Source organism: Anser cygnoides, chromosome 3, assembly GCF_040182565.1.
Source record: "Anser cygnoides isolate HZ-2024a breed goose chromosome 3, Taihu_goose_T2T_genome, whole genome shotgun sequence".
Taxonomy (NCBI): Eukaryota; Metazoa; Chordata; class Aves; order Anseriformes; family Anatidae; genus Anser; species Anser cygnoides.
In genome coordinates this window covers 46,077,349-46,099,714 of record NC_089875.1, presented here as the reverse complement: position 1 = coordinate 46,099,714, position 22,366 = coordinate 46,077,349, and the positions used below count along the sequence as shown (strand labels likewise).

At 36.8% G+C, this 22,366-nt stretch overlaps 1 protein-coding gene across 7 annotated transcripts in view; it reads left to right on the top strand.

Annotated features, from left to right (window-relative positions):
• The window catches only part of SMOC2 (SPARC related modular calcium binding 2), a 146,493-nt gene extending 124,795 nt beyond the window's left edge, over positions 1–21,698 (top strand). For 2 of the 7 annotated variants that reach the window (XM_066994084.1, XM_066994087.1), the window contains exons 10-13: positions 14,163–14,265; positions 15,185–15,432; positions 17,955–17,995; positions 20,922–21,698. In XM_066994084.1, coding sequence (XP_066850185.1) covers positions 14,163–14,265; positions 15,185–15,432; positions 17,955–17,995; positions 20,922–20,945 — 416 coding nt within the window. In that variant the 3' untranslated portion in view covers positions 20,946–21,698. Of the gene's footprint in view, positions 1–14,162; positions 14,266–15,184; positions 15,460–17,951; positions 17,996–20,921 lie in introns of all 7 variants that reach the window. The other 5 variants (XM_066994082.1, XM_066994086.1, XM_066994085.1 and 2 more) reach the window with 3 other exon arrangements.
• The last annotated feature ends 668 nt before the right edge of the window (positions 21,699–22,366 follow it).

Genomic DNA, 22,366 nt, shown 5'->3' with positions numbered 1-22,366 from the left:
TATATATATATATATATATTTTTTTTTTTCCTAGCAAGCCAAGACACTTAGTTAATTAAGAACTTTTGGTAAATATCTCTTTTCCTCCTTAATCATCTAGTGGAATCCAAGTTTTCAGATCTGCTTGTGCAAAGCATACTTTAGTGTAATTAGAAGGCCAGCTGGGCTGCAGAGGCTGAAGTTATCTAAACTACATAAACAGCACCTACAGAGAGTTCATGTTCTGGATGTCACTGATATTGCTGTATCAATTTGAAACAAAGTCATGGATAAAAATAATTGATATTAGATATACAATCCTAATGTCAGATTATGAAGTGAATTGTTCTTTGACTGAACTTAGTTCAGTTCCTACCGAATCAAAGGAAGCTAGTGTCTCTGATAAAAAGAAATTACTTTTGTTTCCTGAATTATTTTTTTAAATATTTTTTTCATGAAATTATGAGCTTTTTTTTTTTCAAGCACTAAAATGCCAGCCTGCTATGAACTCTTTGAAATCATTCTCTGTTTTGACTGTCCACTTTGACACAATGCTGACTTCATCCTTTGTCTACTGTTCTTCTTTCTTCCTTGTTCGTGCTTCATGATTAGAAATTCAAGGCAAACTGAGCCACAACATCTGTGTCTCATATGTTTACAAGCCCAGTTCATTACTTCTATGAGCTGTGCAGGATTTCTCTGTAGGATTTTGTTCACTAGATGTGTTTTTCAGTAGGGATTACAAAAAAAAACCTACTCATTTGAAGTTCCTATAAAAATCAATTTCTTGAGATACATATTTTGACCCCTGTATTAAAAGGGTGCACAGTTCTCTTGGAGCCAAGCTTGTGGTTCAAGACATATATCATACAATCTTGGCAAGTGAATCAAGGAAAGAGATTAATGTACAGTGCAGTGGCTGGACATGTAAGGTCCAGAAATCAGGCTTTAATCTACAGCTCCCTATATGACTTGGTAAAAAAGAAGTCATACTGCTGTGGTGCTGGCATCTCCGATGTTTGGAAAAACAGGGTCACTGTTCATCTTGAGTTGTTTTTACTTTTGAAGTTCATTAATTTCCTTGACACAGGCAGGTGGCTCAGTGAAACTAGGGTTATTTGGAAAAGCAGGAATCTTCTGGGAGAGTAAAAACTGTACGGTTTATTCTACAGTGAAACCTTGTTTTGTCAAATTCCTCAGCTGCTTGTGCTTTAAGCTTGCAGACCTAGCTAAGCATTTGGGTGAATGCTTTATTGTTGCTAGCTCTCGTTCATCTCTAGCTGTGGGGTATCTTGTGGGCAGGCTTTGCTTGATAGTCGCCTCATGTGGAAGGTTGGAGGGGGAAGGGGTAATGTGAGCAGATACACACGGCTCTGATTCTTTGCAATTAGCCCAAGGAAAGTCACCCTTGGAAGCAGGTCAAAACCTTTTTTTTTTTTTTTTTTTTTTCTGAGAAGAGAGGCATGCATTTCTTATCATAAAACTATTAAATGATTAAATGAATAAGTCTATTAAACCTGGGCTCCTCATTCCAAATCAAACTTGTTGTTCTGGAGCAAGGGTGAAAAAAAGAAAATAGATATGCTAGATTTGATTCTAACAGTAATATGATGCTATTTTCTTAATTCAGAAAAATATGACTGATATATAGCAAATCAGCTCACTACGGGACACAGTGAGTGTCTTGGTGATGAGGTTTTCCCTCCTTCTACAATGAACTTCCAAAATTGTTCAAGTGCACAGAAAGAGAAGGGTACCTTTTATTTCTTATAGTCAGATGACACTCATGAGCGAACCTATTTTCAGTCATAATACTGATGAATGCATTTATTTATTTGTCTGAAAATGTATTTTTTATTAAATTAAGGATTAATGTCCCTGTACGTAGCCTCAAGTCAAGTCTTCCCTCACAGATTAGTTTTCCCACTCAGTTGTTTAACTTCAGCACTTTCCCTTAGTAGCAAATGTAATCTGGGGACAAGTAGGATTTAATTGGGTTTGTCTGTAATTTAACCAAAATTTGAACTCCTTTCTTCAATAGCAAAATATTCATTCCCCAACCCGGCTACCCCCAGTTGCCTGGTTTGTGTTTTATCTCTGTTTACAGATAAACCAGAATGCTTTAACACAGGAAAGATAAAGTGAGGACATTCTATACTCATTATATTCTCAGTAGAGTCTACAGATAAATGCTTGTCATAAAAAAAAAAAGACAAAAAAAAACAAAACCCTGCAATTCATTCTTAAAATCTATTCTGAGAGCCATACAGTTCCATTTTTGATGATTTTTTTCCTGATAACCATTTCAGAACACATTGCCAGCATTAATAGAATCCCTCAAATATGTGAGAGATTAAACATAATCATTATTTTATGCATAAAAACAGAAAACAGAAAAACAAAAGGTCATCAAAAATTGTTGTAAAACTTGAATTTGGAGCTCCTATCCTCTCTTGTCTTGATAAAAATTTCTATCTTTATACATCAATGAAGTGCTTAAATCATATCAGTCCTGCTCCAGCAGACCACAGACATTAGAACAACCTAAGATGCACTTAATATTCAAGATAATCCTAGATGCTTTACTAAGCCATGTCATTAATCATAACGTTTGGTGAAGTTTGTGAAGGTATTCTGTAAGAACCCCGAGTTCCCCTTTCATTTAAAATTTAGTAAATTGAATGGAACAAATTTCATGACAAGAAAAAGGAAAGACATCTGAAATGAAGATTACACTATGTGTTTTGAATGGAAGCATACCTATCAAATTGAGATTTAACCAGTGAAGTACCCTATATTATATTTTGGTTATATGAATGATCTTTTTTTTTTTGTTCTTTTACTTGATGTCTGAATGTTTGGTTCTCTCCAGCTCCCATATTTTTTCCACTGAATTTGACTTTATCCCACTAGAAGTTGTGTTTTCTTCCCTCTTTATGTCTCCTAAGTGTAACATTTATCTTGAATAATAGACAAGATAAATACTCAGTTTTAAATAGAATGGATTTATAGATAGAAAACAAAATCCAACAGACTTAATTAATTCCTATATCAAACAGGCTTCTTTTGTGAATAAGTAATGCTGGGAAAGACGAACAAACAAACAAACAAACAAAACCAAAAATGACTACAACAACAAAAAACCAACATTTAAAAAGTGCCTTACAGAAGGAAAAAGTCCTGCTTAATTATCAGTTCCCACACCTCTACTGTTTGGTAAGGCAGAAATCACGAGTCCAAAACGTGCAAGGCAAAAAAATTACTGAGAATTCAACTCATCAGTGTGTAAAGTGTAGGGGCTTTGTTCCAGCAAAGCACTGAAACACATGCTTGTCTTTAAGCTTATGCTTTCATCTGATTTAGTGAGAGCACTCTCTTATCCTACTTGCCAGGTTTTTTGGAAGATGTTTGTTGCATTTCTCTACACCACACAGGATTAAGCCATAACTTAAAGAACATGCTGTCCAGTCTGAAGCTATTGTTATTTTTCTGGAGAAAATGTCTTAATGTAGCAGTAGAATTAGTTTCTGACAGTCTTTGTTCTGAGAAGTTTGCTCACAACAAAAGGAACCCTTCTGTGGACACAATAGCTTGATGATTAGAGCGCTCAGCTGAGGAGGAGAGGACCTAGGTTCAACTCATTGATCCAAACCAGACAGAGCAGGGAACTGAACCTGACTCCCTAGTGTCAGAGATTAGGGTGTTCCGCTGGGATAATAGCAACCCCCTGCTCTGTCTGGTTTGGATCAGAGAGCTGAACCTCAGTCTCTCCCATCTCAGCTGTGTGCCCTCATCAGCAAGGTATTTGGCCAATGGAACAGGGTGTTTTGCTCTTTAAAAAAAAAAAAAAAAATTAATTCTGCACCAGAATAAAATCCAAATTACCCAATCCTGACACTTTCCACATGATGGAATTGTTGTTTTCTGGCCAGGCCGAGAGAGAGAGAGAGAGACTTTGTGGTCACATACTGAGGGAGCCAGAAGCAATAAGAAGATATAAAACCCCTTTGTCTCTGCAAATGCAGCTAAAGATGCAAAGAGATTCAGACACGTTATCTACATGGCTTTGGCAGGAGCAGGGAAAACAAAACCACCAGAAGCATCCTCATGGAAAGCCAGAGCTGTCTCAGTGACCCACAGTTTTGTTTGGAGGAGAATGGTGGAGGAGGATTTGTCCTCTATCATCATCAGTGCAGTGGGGGTGTCTGTGTCAGAGCACAGGCTGTCTGTGAGAGTTCACCTGAAACTTCAAGCGGCTTTTTTCCCCACTGTTTTCTGTGCCTCTCTTCTCTCCCTTGGTTTTCTACCTGGTCCTCTCTAATTTCCGTGCTTGTCTCCTCCTTTCACTGCCCTTTCTATATATTCACATCCTTCTGAGTCCCTTAAATTTTGAACTTCTCACACAGAGAAATTGTTCTGGCCTAATTTTTTTTTTTTTTTTTTGTAATGGCACATGTAGTTGATCTCTGGCACAAATCCCTCTGTGACTGTGCTCATATCAGTTGACAGAAATGGATGGGTTTTAGCTGTTTATCTTGTCCTCGTAATACACACACACATATCGAATTTCTTAATCTAATCCCAGGCATTTTTAAAGGTTTAAACATCTTTATTCTCCCTACCTTATCTTCTGCATTCCATTTCTAAACAAGCAGTAGTATTTCTTCCTTTTTTTTTTTTAATTTATTTTTTATGAGAATTTAGCATTTGAACCCTTTTATAGTCATCTATACAGGATTTAATTACTCTAGTCATATGAAGTTCACGGACACATCTTTATCAGTTGGAATTTGCAGCGCTGTATATCTCCAAGCATGGCTTGTGGACCTCTGATTTTGAATGAGTGCTTTACTCTCATTCACTTGAGATGGAAAATGACCACTACTTACTACATCAATATTGGAGTACACACATTTATATCGAAGAAGTATTCACAGGAGCGTTAGGATGGAAATGTGGAGTGAATGAATTATAATCAGAGTCATTATTTCAGTTCCATTCACCCATAAGCAGGCACTTGCTGTTGCAAAATCCATGTCTGGAAATCACATTTGTCTTGTTTCCATCTGTCTGAATTTATGCAGCAGCAGATAGCAAGATGCCAGAGAACCCCTTTTTTATGTTGCTGTTGTTGTGTTGTCAACAAATGAGATTTCATAGTCTGCTCCAGAAATAAGACACATGTTCCTATACTTGTGTACCCAAGCTCAATGTTACATCAGTTCCAAACAGTCCTTATCATGTCAGCCTGTGAATAAAGTGGGGTCATTTTTTTTTTTTTTCAGAACAATTCTGTCTGTTGAAGAGTACTTCTCCATATCTTTGTCCCACAATTAGTAAGCCTGAGAGGGTTTTCAGTTTTCAATACCCTCTCCTTTCATCCTTATCGGACATTACTTGCTAATACTAAATGACTGACTCTGGGCAACCTGATTATCATTGTGCTAAAGATTGTAGAGTGGGCTTCTGCACAAAATATAATGAAATCCAGGTTTTGACAAGGCTGCAGCTAGGTTCCCAAGCAAATCTAGGACGTGCAGCACACAAGGGAAACAGACCACACCGTACACAATGAAACTAGCATACAGTGTAGTGGTCCAGTGAGGAAACTGTCCTCATAATCCATAATGGAGTGCTATCATGTAATTGGATCTCCATGGTGTAAGATGACCCAAGGCACTTTGTAATCAAAACAAAGGCCGTTAACTATTTTACATGAAGTCAGCTGCATTGCATCCCTCCTGGCAGACACTTTAGAACCATAATTACATTCATCTCCATCTTTAATTTACTCCATTGTGCTTCTGTCATTGCAGGATCTTTGCTACCAAGCACTATGTGTTCATTTCTTCAATGCTTACTGTAAATGGCAAATTAAGCATGGCATCGGTTTTAACTCCGAATTGCCCTGCTCTTGGTGGGATAAAGTCAAGCTCATCATTACTTGAATATTAGTTTATTGTGGTTTAACGAGGGACACTATTATATTTGGCTTGGGGAATCCAATTCCAGACAGATGCCAACTTGCAAAGAAAGTTTGTTTGCAATCCTGCTAGAGGTAAAGAGCTCTCTGTCAGTCCTGGAGAAGTGAGCTGGGTAACAGTGAATTAGGAGTGGATCTTCATTTTTAAACTAAATGAACAGAGTCTAATTGTTAAGGCCTGAGCCTGCAATTTGTCACAGTATCCCCACTTCCTTCAGCAGGAATCAAGGATGTTTCATTCTTGCATAATACCATACCTTGTAAAAGTTTCATAATGAGCAATTGTGTGGATGTATTTATGCTTTTGTATTAGTCATTTTACAGCTTTTTTATTTAACAAAGGATGAGGCAGTGAGATTTGAAATGTTATTTGCAGAGGAAGTCTGTCGTGTTTAATGGAGAGTATCCAGGAAGGAAACAACTGCCAATCTCAAATTAAATACTACGTAAGAAAATGGATAGATTTTTGTGATGCCAGGTTTCCAAGGACTAGTTCATTCCATAGCATTCAAGTAATACTTTAGTGCTTCTTGCTGACTCGTTTCTCTTCAGTTACTTACAGAATTTCCATTTTATAAACCTCTTTTAATCACTGCTGTAAAAATTCATTCTGAGTTAAAATTTATTATATAATTAATGATCCAAGAAATAGACGTCCCTGCCTCTCCTTATTCCCAGCTCCCCTCTGTGTTTGCAATCCAATTTCTAATTCTTTTATCTGCAATTTATGAAAGTGAGGGAGAAAAATAATCAAATAAAATTGATGAAAAATTTACTTCTAATTCAAGTTCAGTTCTTGTAGGTATCTGTATAAGCAAAATCTAGCATGGGTTAGATTCTGATAGTTCACCTGACTGCTTGCAATCTATCTAGATCTTCTGCCTCCCTTCTGTTACCTCCTTCCCCGTCTCCTTTTACAACAATATGTTTGGTGCCCCTGTAGCAGTGTTAAATGGTTATAATTGGTGGTTCTGCCACTGCTTTCATCTCCAGGGAAGAGACACACCACATCACTGCATCTTTATGACTTCCCATTTGTTAGCCACAGGTAGGGTTGCTCTGTATCATGTCTACAATTGGATTTAGAAAAAAAAAAAGACAACAAAGCAGTGTTTCAGAAGTGCACCTATCATGTATGTATGACCCTTTGAGGTGTTGAATGGTGTTTTTAAGAAGTGCTGTCTTTTACATCTCCATCCATCCCATGTTATGACAGAATAAGGACCGCAGAGTAGCATGAAAGCTTTGCTTTTCTCTGAACACCTGGTACCACTCTGTGGGCAGGGACCCTTCAAAAATAGCTCTCATAAATTTGTGCTTCTGGGCTGACTGAATTTCTAACTCAGCTCTGAATTTCCTTCATCTTTTTGCTTTAATGACTGTAGCTTTAATTTTACTTTAATGCTCTTAGCATCTGAATAGAGAGCTTTCTTGTGGCATTAGTTGTGAATGAATACTTTGGGGATTTTTAGCTGATGCCTCCAATGATAACAGTCTCAGTAAGAGATATCCAGAAAGTTTTCTAGAAAAGACAGTTTTTCAGGCACATTTCCAAGGAGCAGGCTGCTTAGATTAATTAAGTAATGTAAAAAACATCCCCACTAAGCAAGTCCCCATAGTTCAATTTTTCCAGCAGGAGACCAGAATCATGCACCTTATTTGTGAGGTCACTTCCATAATTGCAACAACAGACTTCTTTTGTAATAGCTTTTCCTTTTTAATGGATATTTAAATAGAGGTAATTAAATATGGTTATTTATACCCATCTCCTGAGAGGTAACATAACAGCACAATGAAAATACAAGTAAATTAGACGTAGCAAATTTCTGTTAGAAAAGATTGCATTTTGACTCCCTGAGTAATATTGGTTGTTAATTGTTAAGACTCTCAGAGTGATAACGTGGAGATTCAGATGCCATAACATACTATACAAAACTGGATTTCAAAATATTTAAATTTAATAAGCTATAGTAGAAAGTGTTACTGCAGTCAGAAATACCATCTGTATATCTCAGGGACAGGTAGTCATGAAATATTACCATATTTGTAAGGCAAACTTTTCTGAAAATTGGATCCAGTTGTTTTTTTGCTTCTTGACCTTTTTGGGTGCCCATTGCTAATCCTGAAGCTCTTCTGTCTGTGTCCTAATCAGTGGGTTCATTGACTTGTGTCATGGTGCAAACACTTTGGCCAAATACATTGTGTTTCTTACACTGGAACTGGATCCACATGGCTATATTGCAGATCATGTTCTGGTGGCAAGGTGACAAGCATCTAAAGGTTAGGAGTTTACATTGGCTCAGGCTGAACATAAATGTTCATAATTTCAAATTTTCCTCAACGTACTGAAATGTCTTTGGCCTCTAAAACTGGCATAGATAGTGTATAGGCAGCGACTACCTAATAAAAACATCAGCTGCTTTGTGTCCAGATAAGCAGCAAAGGAAGCAAGAACTCCTTATTTGAGTTTTCAGACCTTTTTCCTGGACTTAGTCAAACTAGGAAGGTAGGAGTCCACAAAATAATGTTTAAAAAGGCAAATAAAATCCACAGACCTTCTCAAGTTCTGCTTTGTATTTTGCATGGCATTAGAGAGAATTACAGTTCATCTCTTCCTGTTTTCACAGTGAAATCCCTGAACAATTAGAAGCAAGAAATTTGCTTCTTAAATCCCTTTCAAACTCTTACAGAGGAATAATCAAACTAACAAGTGGTAGTCAAAAGTTAGTCATTTCACATTGTCTGTGTTATGCTATGACATTCTAATTTTCTTTTCCTTGTTTAATAAGAATATTTAAAGAACTGAAATAAATGGAACGAGCTGCTTTTCCTATCAGCCTATCTCAATTTTGTTATTCAGTTGCCTGCAAAAACTGTTTATAGGATCATACATGTTTCTGTTATGAACATTATCCCTTCTTTCCACAACATTTACCTGGAAAATAAGAGTAGTTTGAGCCTAAATGAACTTACAAAACAGACATACAGAATTCATCACAAGCAGCTTTACATTATCTGAGAGCATAGGTTAGTGGTCTAGGCTTCCTCAGTAGGGAAGAAGAGAGACATTTTGAGGGAGATCCTAACCTATCCTGTTCTAAGAAAAAGTCTAAGGAAGTTGGCTGTGTTGAATGTGTTCCTTTATACCGAGCTTAGATAATGGTTATGGGTGAGACGCTTCATTTCAATAGACTTAAATTCAGCAAATCCCACTCTCTGCACTTTGGTATGATATGAATGTCTGGGATCAGAGGGTAGGGCCCTGAAAGAGCATCCCTTGCTGACTCTTCTGTTTCCCCACCCCTGAAATTTGAACAGAAAGATCATTTTAAAATAGTAACAAAAACAAAGTTAATAAATAAACATGGAGAATTGAAATCTGATACCTGCACTTTTCCAGAAATAATACTTCTTCCCTGTAAGACTTAGAGCTCTGTGGCTACAAAGCAACGGACCTGTAGCTCCCCTCCAGCTAACATCCGTTCTGTCCTTTATTATTTTTGTGCTGGTCTGTTCAGGACACAAAAACCCTGACTGCAGTGCTACAGGGAAAAACATATTGGATTCTTCCTCAAGACTTGCCATCAGCAAGATCTCTGGTCAGTCTTAAGGTTATAAGAATGGCCTTGTCTTGGCGCTCTGAAGCACAGAACAATTTAAGAAGAAATTAGAAGAAAGGTTAAGAGAAGCTGAATATATAGGGAGAGGTGATATCTCATTGCTAGGCCAAAAGAATACATTTGGAAGAAAAGAACCACAAAATTTGGATAAGCACAGATACGGGAGAATATGGATCAGAGTTTAACTTAATTCTTTTAATGTGTAAGAGTATTTGAGAAAATAAAAAAAAAAATTAAAAAAAAGGCAATACCTGAGGGATGTTAACAAGGAGAAATGATGATGTCCTCAAATCCTGTAGGATAGAGAGAGTAAGAGGGAGATAATTACTGTTTGTGAGAGGTTACCCAGAGGTGCAGTAAGGGAAAAACTGTAATGAGCCATAAAACCACTGACTCTGTTGAGGTCATGATTTTAGTCTCCAGCAGAGTTACAAATTTCAGTTCCCAGACTCATCTTTGGAAGCTTTTATTTTTTATTTTTTCTTCTGGAATGGGGCTCAGGCATAGCTCAGGAAGTCCTCCATAAAATGAGGAGAGCCCTGTGCATAACGAGACAAACACAAACTTTTTGTGATTTATATAGGTCAACAGAAATAAAGTCATGAACTTTACATATACATTTGTATAGTGTAAGAGTCCAAGAAAAAGTATTTGTCCTTCATTTTCTGCTTTCCAAGCACAACCACTAGCACTGACAAATCTTGTTAAATTCAGTTTTTACTTATACCACTCTTACAGTAGAGTCCAAGCTGCAAAGGAAATATCAATAGTTCTGTTCATTCTGATTTCAGGCAGATCAAAACTTATTTATAATCTACAGAGATATTTCAGTGTTTGAGCACACTGCTAAGTCTGATTTTCATATAAACAAAGAGGAAGTGAAAGGGGAATTTTAGATTTGGTAGTCAGAAGTTGCCATACTTTTAGTTACATTAGTGACCGACTCAAGAGAGTTTCCTCCGTTGCAGGAAGATTAATGTAAACTCCCTTTTAAAATGAATAATCTTATCTATTGTATGAACATTTAAAAAAAAATGAACATGTGTTTCTTGCTGTAACTTCAGATGTTCAGTAAAAGATATTCTTCCAAGATTGACAGTAATAGATTATTATCAACCAAGCAGGAACCTCCAACTTCAGAAGGTTTACAGGTACCTATCCACAGATTAACTCCAAAAATCTATTATTCATATTAATGTAAGATATGTTTATGGAGACGTATATATAAATATGAGGTATATAATAATATAATGAAGATTCTTTGATTGCCTTTATGCTGTAGTTGAAATGAGGTGCTTGTGTATTCTCTCCATTTGTGGTATGTATTTGTTGGTCTAAGGTTTACTCTGAGTAAAACTATCCTTAAAGCAAACACTCAATTTTGTGCTACATCTCTGAACCTGTAGGGTAACTCCATGTGGTTTCAACTTCAACACTTTGACAAAAAATTATTATTTATGTAAGCTGTCAAATCCACACAGGACAAGCAGCTGCACAAGAAAAATTTGTAACACTTAAACCATAGTAAGAAACATAAGGCTTTCATAACAAACTGTGCTTTCCCTTTCTCTATTTAGTCCACTAAGAGTGAATTATTCATTATAATCAAGCTAAAGCTCCCCTAGTCTTGCCATTTCATCCGCAAGTTTGTTGAAAATTAAAGCTCAGCATGAAGCCTCCAGAGAATTATTTTGAGTTAATAACACCTGCAAAGAACAGAGATTTCACTGTGAGGTAAATTGCTGTGTGATTGCCCACACATCAGCAAAAATTATAATTGGGAGAAACTGAATATTTTCTCTGTATTTAACTGGTGAGGATTTTGTGGGGTGTCATTTTATGTTAAGCAGTAGAGTTATAATTTAGAATGTTCCACAGCAACAGATAATGTTTGTTTTAACAGCAAGATTTCTTTTCTATGAGAAGACTTCTGTTACTGTCAGCTGCTATTGCAACTTTATGCAAAGCACATTTAGAAACCTTTCTTAATCTTGGGAAAAAGTGTCAGAGATTGGCTTTAAACTGTGGATTTTTTTCCCCCTGTGATTTCTTGTGAATTGAAAAGTTAATTCTTTCTCCTACCTAACTGTACCTCATAAATATTAAGCTAAATCATGATTTTGATCCCTACATCTGTAGCATATGTATGCACAGCAGCTCCCTGGACAGCAGTGGAAACTACCCAAAGCAAACTTTTTTGTTTCTTACAGATGATTCAGGAATACACTAATAACTGACATGAAGAAGTCAGATGGTGCTCCTAAATCAAATTGGATATTAACATTATCATATATCCCAAAAAGAGAAACAAACAAACCAAAAGTCAAATTATCTTGTCTCCTTATTGTGCTGCATTGTTATACACTGAGGTATTACTGTCTGCAGTTTCCAAGAGCCCTGTATCAATTCACAACGCATGTTTGGAGTAGGATTCAGGCTTCTGTTTTATGACAGTAACAACCCCAGCAAGAAATGGATGAAGCTTGTATCACTCATGACAGTTCTACGTGGGCAGCCTTGGAGAGAGCAATTTTTGCCTGTGCTTTGAAGAGAACCAGCTCTGGTCCTCCAGCATAGAATCTGTGCTGGCAAGATGTAGTGCTGAACTCAACAGATTACTTAGAGACTTGGTTGCTTTATTCAGGCACATTGCCATGCAGCGTGGCTGGATGTGCCTTCTGGATTGGAGCAGTTTGGGCTCTGTCTGCTCATCTCTGGGTGGAAGGGCTTTTGTGACTTTCAAAGTTACAGGGTTTCATTTAAATCACAGTGCACAACTTAGTTTGACCTTACTTACTAGAAAACTCTTTGTTCTAAAAGAGTATACTTCTGAACTATGTACTGAATACTGCCAGGAGCCTGTTGATACGCTCCTCTGTCCCTCCCTATTAATCTCCTGCCACCTTTATCATTTCTGTAGCTGACAGAGATAGCTCAAGAGCTTGTCTCACTGAACTCAAATTTAGGATTGTAATCATAGCTATGTTTTTTTGTGTGTGTGTGTTTTTGTTTTGTTTGTTTTGGTTGGTTGGTTTTTTCCCTTTTCACTCCAGTTGTAGCAGAAATAAAAGCACACCAACAAACAAACAAGAAAACAAAATAAAACAAAAAACACCAAAATCCTGGTTAAAGACTAAAGGAAAAGGAACATTTCTAGGAGAGTGACATCTGGTTTCAGATGGGTACTTTTAGTGCAGTGGAACTTGCTTCACTGAATTCTTGTCATATGCCTTTCATAGTTACTCAATAAAATATCCCTGGTGCAGAAGGCAAACTCATAAGAGATAGGGAACTCATAAATTCATGAATGTGTTGGACAATAACATGTAATGGGTGCTGTTGCTGCTATGCATAATAGCTGAGTTATTCTTACTGTAACACAGCTCAGGGCTAATATAACACAGGTTCATTTCTTTGGATCAACATGGGATGTATTAAAAAATAATTTGCTGGGCAAGATGAGGCTTTTCAGGCACAGATAATTCTACTACCTGCTCCAGAAGCCACTGAGAAGTTTAACAAAATAATAAATACCTTCTGATTAACTTATCTTCCTTTCCCACAACCCTTCAGAGCATTTTCCTTTTTGACTTCCAAGAAGAACTGTAGGTAAGTGGGCTTCCAGCACAGAATCAGCTGTGAATGGTGGCCTCCAGCTTCAAGCTTGTGATGTCTGTGTCACTGCTCATGGATCATATTAGAATTTAACTCAGCTGTTACAGGGCTAGGTGAAGACCTGGTGTTTGGCTCAGGGCTATAGGGAAGAAGAGAGGAAGCAGGTGTGCTGTATAAGCATACCTCCATGTGTCAACAACCATTCTCTTGTCAGATGGATTTATCTGCTCCAGCTGCACTGCTCTAAGAGTGGATCTTTCAGTATACATTTATCTAATGTATTATGTGTATGAAATGCGCTGTCAGTTTCTTTCAGACAAAAGTTTTGTAGCATAAGGAATGTAATTATGTGGATGATCTCGCATCACCATAGGTTCCCACAGTGTGATCCAAAGAACCATCTAACAGCATCCTATTTTGCTAAGTACTGTATAGTGGTAATTAATTCCTAGAGAAAAGCGAAAGAAGAAATGAGTTGACTGCCATTTTAAATATCAGAAAAATGATACAGTAAGAGAATGTGTGTTGAGAAAACCAATGGTAGTTCAGAGAAGCAAAGGTGGAAATCTGAAAGAGGTGTTGTGCTGTGGGTTTCTAGTCAATGTTTCAAATGGTCTGTGTGATGGACAAACTTCTATTATTTCAAAGCTGCTCTTTTCAAAATGTGAAAACATGGATAAAGCATCTTAAAGAGGTAAGAATAATGCCCCATCTGAAAGAGAGGACTCCAAGGTATACAAACCACCTTACTAGACATCAAAGGGATGCTTTGCTATTCCTGCTCTATGATACAGATATATGCCTGAATTTAGGTGTTTTTCTTTGAATTAGGTTCTAAATTTTTCCACCATTTATGGGAGTTCTGTGTACATGAATCGCATCTATCCCTAACTTTGAAATACTGTTGGAAGTTGAATGTCATAAAAATAGGAGACAATAAAAAAAAAATCTGTTGTTTTTTCTAGGTTGTCCAGGGGCCAAGAAGAATGAGTTCCTGACGAGTGTTTTGGATGCACTGTCCACAGATATGGTGCATGCAGTCTCTGATCCATCATTGTCTTCTAGCCGGTGGGTTTCAGATCCTTTTTTTTTTTTTTTTGTCTTTAAAAGGACTCTGGCAGTGGTGAATGAATTGTTAAGAACTTTGAGAAGTAATTCTTCTCCTGCCTTCACAAAGGGTAAATTTCCAAGAACCTATCTATCTAGGATAGTTTACTTCAAAGTTACCACTGTGGAATATGTCCACTAAATAGAGATACACCTGATGGCTGAGTTCTCATCAGCAGCACAACTTAAATTTATCTGTAGCTTCTGGTGCAACTGTGCCTTGGTCTTTGTTTTTTTTGTCAGCCTTTACTTGATGAATATGTGCTGCCTTCCTGATATATGTTTTGCCTACTTGCTTCTAAAACAAATAAATGCTTTCAACATCCATAGGCATAATTAAAAATACATAAGTGTTGGCAAACTTTGGGCATCTGCAGGTCAGGTGCTTACTACCTGAAAGGACGGGGCATTTATTATTATAGCTCACCCTGTAATTCAGTACATTTTGGTGTTTTATCTGAAAGCATCCATCATGGGTTGTAATTGAGTCTAGGTATTTGGTGATGTTGACTGTTGACATACTTCAGTTATGTATATTATATGTTTTCATGTTCCTGCCATGTCTGTCTTTCGTTTATTTCTCTCTTCAGTTTTCTTTGTTTAAGGAAATGAAAGGAGAAGGTGCAATGTTCTGAGAACTGTGCTGACCTCAATACAGCTTAAGAGAATTAACTAAAAGGAGATTATAGCCCTTTGGATAAAATTTAGGATGCAGTTGGCCAAACTGAAAAGAGAAGTATTCACTGCAAGAAACTAGTAGCCAAAAGCAGAGAGGCTTATGTAGCAAAACATCTAACAATGCTTTAACTATTCAGAAGCAAAGGAATAACCCGGGGTTTCTGTATCAGAATAAAGACTTAACACCTATTTTCTGTTTCAGGGTTTCAGAACCTGATCCAAATCACACTCTGGAAGAGAGAGTAGTCCACTGGTATTTCAAACAACTAGATAAAAATTCCAGTGGTGACATTGGAAAGAAAGAAATCAAGCCATTTAAAAGGTTCCTAAGAAAGAAATCAAAACCCAAAAAATGTGTGAAAAAGTTTGTGGAATACTGTGATGTGAACAATGATAAGTCCTTGTCAGTTCAAGAATTAATGGGTTGCCTGGGAGTAACAAAAGAAGAAGGTAAAGCAGAAACAAAGAAACGCCATAGTAAGAACCTTTTCTATCTTTTTGTCTAGATTTTTCAACCTATAGCTTTTGCTTAGGGTAGATGACAGGAAAGCAGCTTCTGGGTATGCAAATTAACACTTTGCTCTGAGAAACAAAAGCTTTTCAGCCCATTAGATGCTTGTTTGTTCGATATATGCTTCTACATTTAGAGCAGGAAACCTAAGAGGATACAATACCATTGATATCATATCATTATTGAAATGCCTGTTCAATGTCATTATAGTGATGTGTTCTGAATGAGTGCAAGTATCACACCCATGCTTTCCTGAATTCCTGCTGGGAGGCAAAAACATTGTTGAGCTTTCTAATGACTTATTTCTCAAATGTGGTTTAGAGATGATGTGAGGAATGTGGTCATCTACCAAACAGGTGGGACAACTACTGGTACACAGCCAGTTACCTTGCTGCAAAACTGATAGAAAGAGGAACAATTATTTACAGTGTATAACAGTCCTTGCAGAATTCAATCACACAATTCCTGAAAAAGAAGAAGAATCTAAAATATTTTGTAAACAATAGAAGAACATATACAGTAACTCCATGCTGTAAGAAGCTGTAGAAAATGAATGGGGGCAAATTGTTCTGTTTGCTTTGGACCCTAAGATGAAGCCAGGAAAGTAAAATAAAAGAGTCATAGGAAATGAAGAGCATGGCAAGTGGGAAATGGTTATATTCAAGTATAGAAAGGGTATGTTGCAGAAAAGAGGAACAGCTCTATGTTGCACTAATAAAGTAAATTGTCCATGTCTCACAGAAATTGATCTCTCAAAACAAACATGAAATCAAGATTTTTTTTTTCTGATATTTTGTGGACTTAATAATAATACCTTGCAATTTTCACTTATGCAAAGGTAAAATACTGTATATGAGGGTGGCTGAATATTGTTGTCTTTATGCTATAAATGTGGAAAAAAGAAATGTAACACTTTATTTTTCGTTTACACTATTTGGTAATCCAGTGTCTTAAAACGGAGGCCACTATAGTCACTTCATATTTTAACATCCACCTCAAAACAATTTTATCCTGCTGTAGCTAGCACTCTTTGCTTTGGTACTAGGTGAAATTGGGTCTGACATCATTGATCCAAGACATAAAGGAAAGCTATAGCAAGATTCAAACCAAGATCCATTTTTTCCAGTGCCCATTCCAGTGGGAAAAAAAAAAATTAAAAAAAAAATAGGATTCTCCTGCTTCCCATAAACTACCCGTTTCAGAATAGTAAGTTTTAAAATACATTAAATTATATGAAGATCACACACATTTGGCTGAAGTAATAATGATTCTTATGCAGAAGAGTGCTTCTCCCCCAGAAAGCTCATAAATATAAGAATATTTGTTTTGGGAAGGAAAAAATACTTTTGCACTAAGAGCATCCAGTTGGAAAACATTTCTAAACTAGATCATTTGGTTGCCTTCCTAACAATACATGTTTTTAAGACAAGACCATAAAATAGCTTTTATTAGAATATCAGTATTTTTTTTGTCTCTCCTGCTTTAGTAGTTAAAATTTCCTTACTGATAATCCTTTTACTTGCACAAAAGGATTCAATCACCACTTTCCTAGGGCTAGAGTTGTATTTCTAGGAATAGGTGAGACCCTGTCACCTGAGGTGTGAAAGCTGAGATAAGGAGGTGACTGTGTCACTCTGTGTGAGACCCAGGTGTCTTGTGAGAACCATTTGAAGCAATGTAAAAGCCAGAGAGCTGCAAAACATATATTCTTAAGGGAATGGTAATTTCTGAAGCATTTTTTAAGGTCCTCTTTAGTTTGTCTTTGTCTGAATGCAGCTTGATTGACTAGCAAACTGACACAGAAAACCAAGAGGGTAAGTTCTTCCCCAGCCTCCCAAGTTTGCTTGTGAAATTGAATGAACCAGCAGACTGATATAACTGGTTTATTTTTATCAATTTTTATTTTTATTATTTCTCTCTTCTTTTAGAGAACCATCTTGGATTTTGACACTAAGCAGAAACTTAAAAGCCAGCAGCAATAACCTTGCTGTTTTGCAGATTAAATGTGAACAACATATTTGGCTGCTAGAGCTGTTCCTGTGCAATATCTTTAAGTAAAGTGAATACTTCCAGACAGTCTTTGCTTTTACATGCTTCTTTCCCACAAGCATAATAGGCTATATTTACTCCTAAAGATTTAATAAGTTTGAAATACTCAATACTGAATAGGTGCAGTCTGTCCAAAGCAAATGCCACGTATTAGCTGGTCAGAAATGCTGTTATCCAGCTTTCATATGAAAGAAGCAATGCTGATACTGAGGAAAGGGAAAAAAAAAAAAAAAGAGAGAGAGAGAGAGATGTTTCAGTTAAAGATGTGTAATATTTTCTCATTTATTTGAAAGCTGTGCAGTTACCCTGCTCTAAAAATTGCTTTTTTTCAAAATGAGGGCTTCAGTTCTTAGGATGCTACATATAACTTGCAAGTCATGTTTACAATGTTTTCTTTTCCCCCTTTTAGCAGCCCCTAAAACCAACACTGAGAGCACTTCATCCAGCAGGCAGGTGAGTATTGAGGAGAGCAAAATCTCCATTTCTGTATCATTGCAGCTTCAGAATGCATTAGTCTGCTATTCTACAAGAAAACATAGATCAGCATCCTAATTAACAAATCTTGGTTTTGTTTTTATCTAAGAAAAGTCATTCAGTCAACTACAGGTGCAGAGTAAATGTACCAAAATGCAAAGTGGAATAGACCTGCCTGTGGATGTTCCTAGTAAAGTGTAGTGACATCCAGGCTAGTGATAATTACATGACTGTAACTGAGCCTTCATATAAGTCTTCTGCATTCCTGAATGACAGAATTCCCATACACTTTTAAAAAGTGTGCTGCATCTTCATTCACCTTTTGCTTTAACTGAATTCTGTTAACTTTCCTGTGTCATACCATAGATGCAAACTTACAGTGATTGAAATTACTCTTTGTGCAAGAAGCCATGTATTTCCCATACCCTATGAAAATCTATATATTCTGTGAGTACCACTGAATTGTTCTATAGTGGTTTTAGATACCTTTTAAGATCTTAGTAGAAAGAAAAGAGCTGTCACTTTGAAATGCCTTTGCTGACTCTGTAAAATGATGCTGGAGAACATAGGATTTGCATCAGTCTGATGATGTATGTTAAAACTAAAATTGGTTTGGTCTGTAGAATGATTGCAACAAATAAAATGTCAAGTGCCCTGACAACATAATCCATGATTTGTTTTTGCATCAGTTTTCTGTAAAGACTCTGTCTTGCCCTTCTGAATAACACCAGTGTATTTTCACTCATAGAGTTTTGGTTACACATGGCATTCAGAGCTAAAAAGGCACAAAAGTAGAATTTTTAAATCAAGGTAAATTAGACATTGAAAAGGAGAGGTTCAAATGGAAGACAAGGGAGAAAGTTAAAAAACAAAACAAAAAAAATCTTCTTATGTCTGTATTTCTATTTTTGTAATCATTAATCCCAAAGATTCACTTTTCTGGACAACATGGGCACAACTTCGTGATACTTTTACATGTGTCTGAAGAAGGACTTGTGAATCTGCCAATTATTTTAATCATTTAGTAAGAGAATCAACTTCTTACTGTTCTTGCCTCACTTTTGTATTTAGAGAAATTAAATGGTTAATGCCTACAAAAACATCAGTGAATCACAGAATCATAGAGTATCCCAAGTTGGAAGGGACCCATAAGGATCATCCAGTCCAACTCCTGGCACCATACAGGTCTACCCAAAAATTCAGACCATATAACTTAAGAGCACAGTCCAAATGCTTCTTAAACTCTGACAAGCTTGGTGCTGTGACTACATTCCTGGGGAATCTGTTCCAGTGATGAATTGTTTTTAAAGGTATTCATATAAGGGTATTATAACATCAGCTCAGGTAATCCTGTATCTGGGAAAATAGGAATTTGGTTAAAAATACCTCATTACCATAGTTGTGGTCAATGTCTTCCCATCTATCAGAAAGCTATATTAATTTGTTAAAAAATGAACCCAGGGTGAACCTCCCCACAAGCCAAAGAAGCCTTCCTGTCATTGTTGCTAGCCAATTTGTTACTTGCTTTGTCTCTGATTTGTTTGATGTTAGGTTCACACTTCCTAAGGCAAGCTCAACATTGGTTGTGGGTTTTACCAGAGACCTCCAACATACCTTTGATGGAATATAAAATGTTCTCACAGCTTGAGGGATGTGATAAGTTTCTGTTTGTTTAAACAAATGTTTGTGGTCTTAACTTTTCAAGTTCCCTCCACAAATCACTTACACTTTAAACAAAGCAGCCTGAAAATAATTATCCTGTCGGAACTCAAGAACATTCAAAGGGGTTATTTTAATTATATAATGGCAATTACTGGCACACGTGCATTACACTTGAAGCATGACAAGCCCTCTCCCCTTTCTTGTAATCTGATTCTGACTTGCAGAATCTGTAATAAAAGTGTCCTAGAGCTTCTATTTTTTTTTTTAATATTGTCCAATAATTTTGCTGAATCAGCACCAATTATTTTAAAAGCTGTTGCTGACAAATGATAGCCTTGAATTAAGGCTGGCTCAGCAAACCATCTGTTGGCAGTTTCATACTTGAACAATACAAGGCTGCAAATGCAGAAGGTGGCTTTCATCACAAAAGTTTTCACTTGAAAGGAAGTTATTAGAAAGGAATTGGACTGGGAAGCTGGTTAAAAGAAACCACTCATCTGAGAAGGAGTGATCAGATTGGTATCACTCAGGAGGTGGGCATTCAAAAGCTCATTTTTGACTAGTGCATTATAGTAGTTCTAATATATGTTTGTGTGTGCTTATGCATGTATTGCTGAATACTTTTTTATATATGGGCACATCTGTAGTTGTATACACACATTGAAGCTTACAGAAAGAAGGCAGATATAGATGTACTAATGTACCACCAGCAGTTGTTCTAAATGAGGTCAAGTACATGATGGATCTGACCCAACGGAGGCAGTGGCCACGTGTATTTCCCTTTCTCAGCTCCACCCTGTCCAACAAACACACACATACATACTGACATACTGTCAATGAGACCCAAAGGATCTTTTGCAGCCTAGCCTAAAGTTTACAAGGAAACTATAGAATGTTCATAAGACTTTGGCCAGCAGCCCATTCCGTATGCATCACATGCCATTGAAAGGTATATTGCAGCAGGGACTTGCCTAGGCAATTGCTAGAACTGAGTGTTTGATATGTATAAATTTAAAGCAGCTACAGGTAAGAAATGGTAAAGATGTTGCTCATACCCCTCTTCATATATGCCATGAAGGACTACAAGGCAGGATCATTGTATTTCCTGTGTGTGTGTGTGTGTGTGTGTAGAATTCTTGTCCTGACAGTAGCATGTGGATACCGCTGAAATACAAAGAGATAAATGTTTATACTTGATTATTTGAGGACATCATTAATGAAAATTTTTCCAACTGTCTTTCAGCAAGTTTCTAAGAAGCAAGGGTGAACAGCTTACTGATCCAAGGCAGATCTCTTTGACATGTGGGAGATTTCCTCACCAAAAGGCAATAAGAACAACTGTAGTATTTGCACTTTGTACTTAAAATGTAAATTCACTTTGTAGAAATGAAATATTTAAACAGACTTTTTTTAATCTGTGAAAATGTAATGGCTAGTTTTGAAAAATTATCACATACAATGTATGTGCATTCTTTTGTTGTCTGAAATATGTAAAACGTGTTGGAGATGTAAAAGTTTGCATTTAAACTGTTTTTTTTTCTTTTTTTTTTTTCTTTTTAATAGTTCTTTGGCAAATATTAGCAAAGAAACCTGATTCTATGTATTTTGGTTTCAATAGTATACCTTGTTTTTCTTAACCAATACTGTCATTTAAGTAGAGTTACGCTGAAAAGTCTACTGTATTCTCAATTTTGTCCAAGCAATGTTGGATGCTTCAGATTTCCAAAACTGAGGGAAGTGTGTAAATTGCTGTTGACTTGTTTCTGCAGTTTTTAACTAAACAGATTTTTCACCGATGGCAATATTTTGCTTCATTTAGTGTTTATTATTATGCTTACCAAAGATCATGCAATGAGAATGCAACCACTAACCGATTCAAAACAGTTATTCTACAGTTAGGATTTTAGTACAAAAATGTATCCTGTTATCCATTTTTGAGGTGCCTGCCAATATAAGTTGTGGTAGTCTTTCTCTCTCTCTGTCCCGCCCTCTCTTTTTTTTTTTTTTTTTTTTTTTTTTTTTTTTTTTTTTTTTAACACAGCAAACCAAGAATGAGTAAGGTGGATAGTAGTCTGGTTCAGCATGATTCTGCACAAAGCATAGATTTGATATAGGTCAGAATTGTAAATCTAACTCTAAAGAGACAGAGAAGGCTAAACGGTTTTGTCAACCTTTTCTTCTCCTACACCTGGCTGTCCCCATCAACTCTTTGCTTTGCCTCGGGGTCCACTAGAGGTAAAGCTGAACAAATTATAAAGCATTGCCTTAAGGAGGGGCTACTCACATCACCCCTGCCTGAGGGTTTCTCCTTGCTGTCTGAAAGAAGCTCTCACAAGTTTTCATACCTTCTCTGTCATTTCCCCCCCAGCTCCCAACATTTTTGTATGTGTGCCTGAGGTGAATAAGAACTTGTGGATGTGAGCAGGAGACCCAAGTAAATAAAGGTTCAGCTCTTAAACAGCTGTGAGTTACAAGGAGCTGGATTGATCGATGCAGTGGTAGATGGACTGCTGGCATCTAGGAACTGACATGGAAAAGAAGGAATGTTGCAACAAGCAGTGATTTCATTTTGGTTTGTTTAAATAATGTGTGGGATCTGACATGTGACTAGCTAATCATAATAGCACCCTGGCTCAAGCTTTTACCTGGAAAAGCTATGTTGCAAATAAAAATGTTTCATTTTAATTC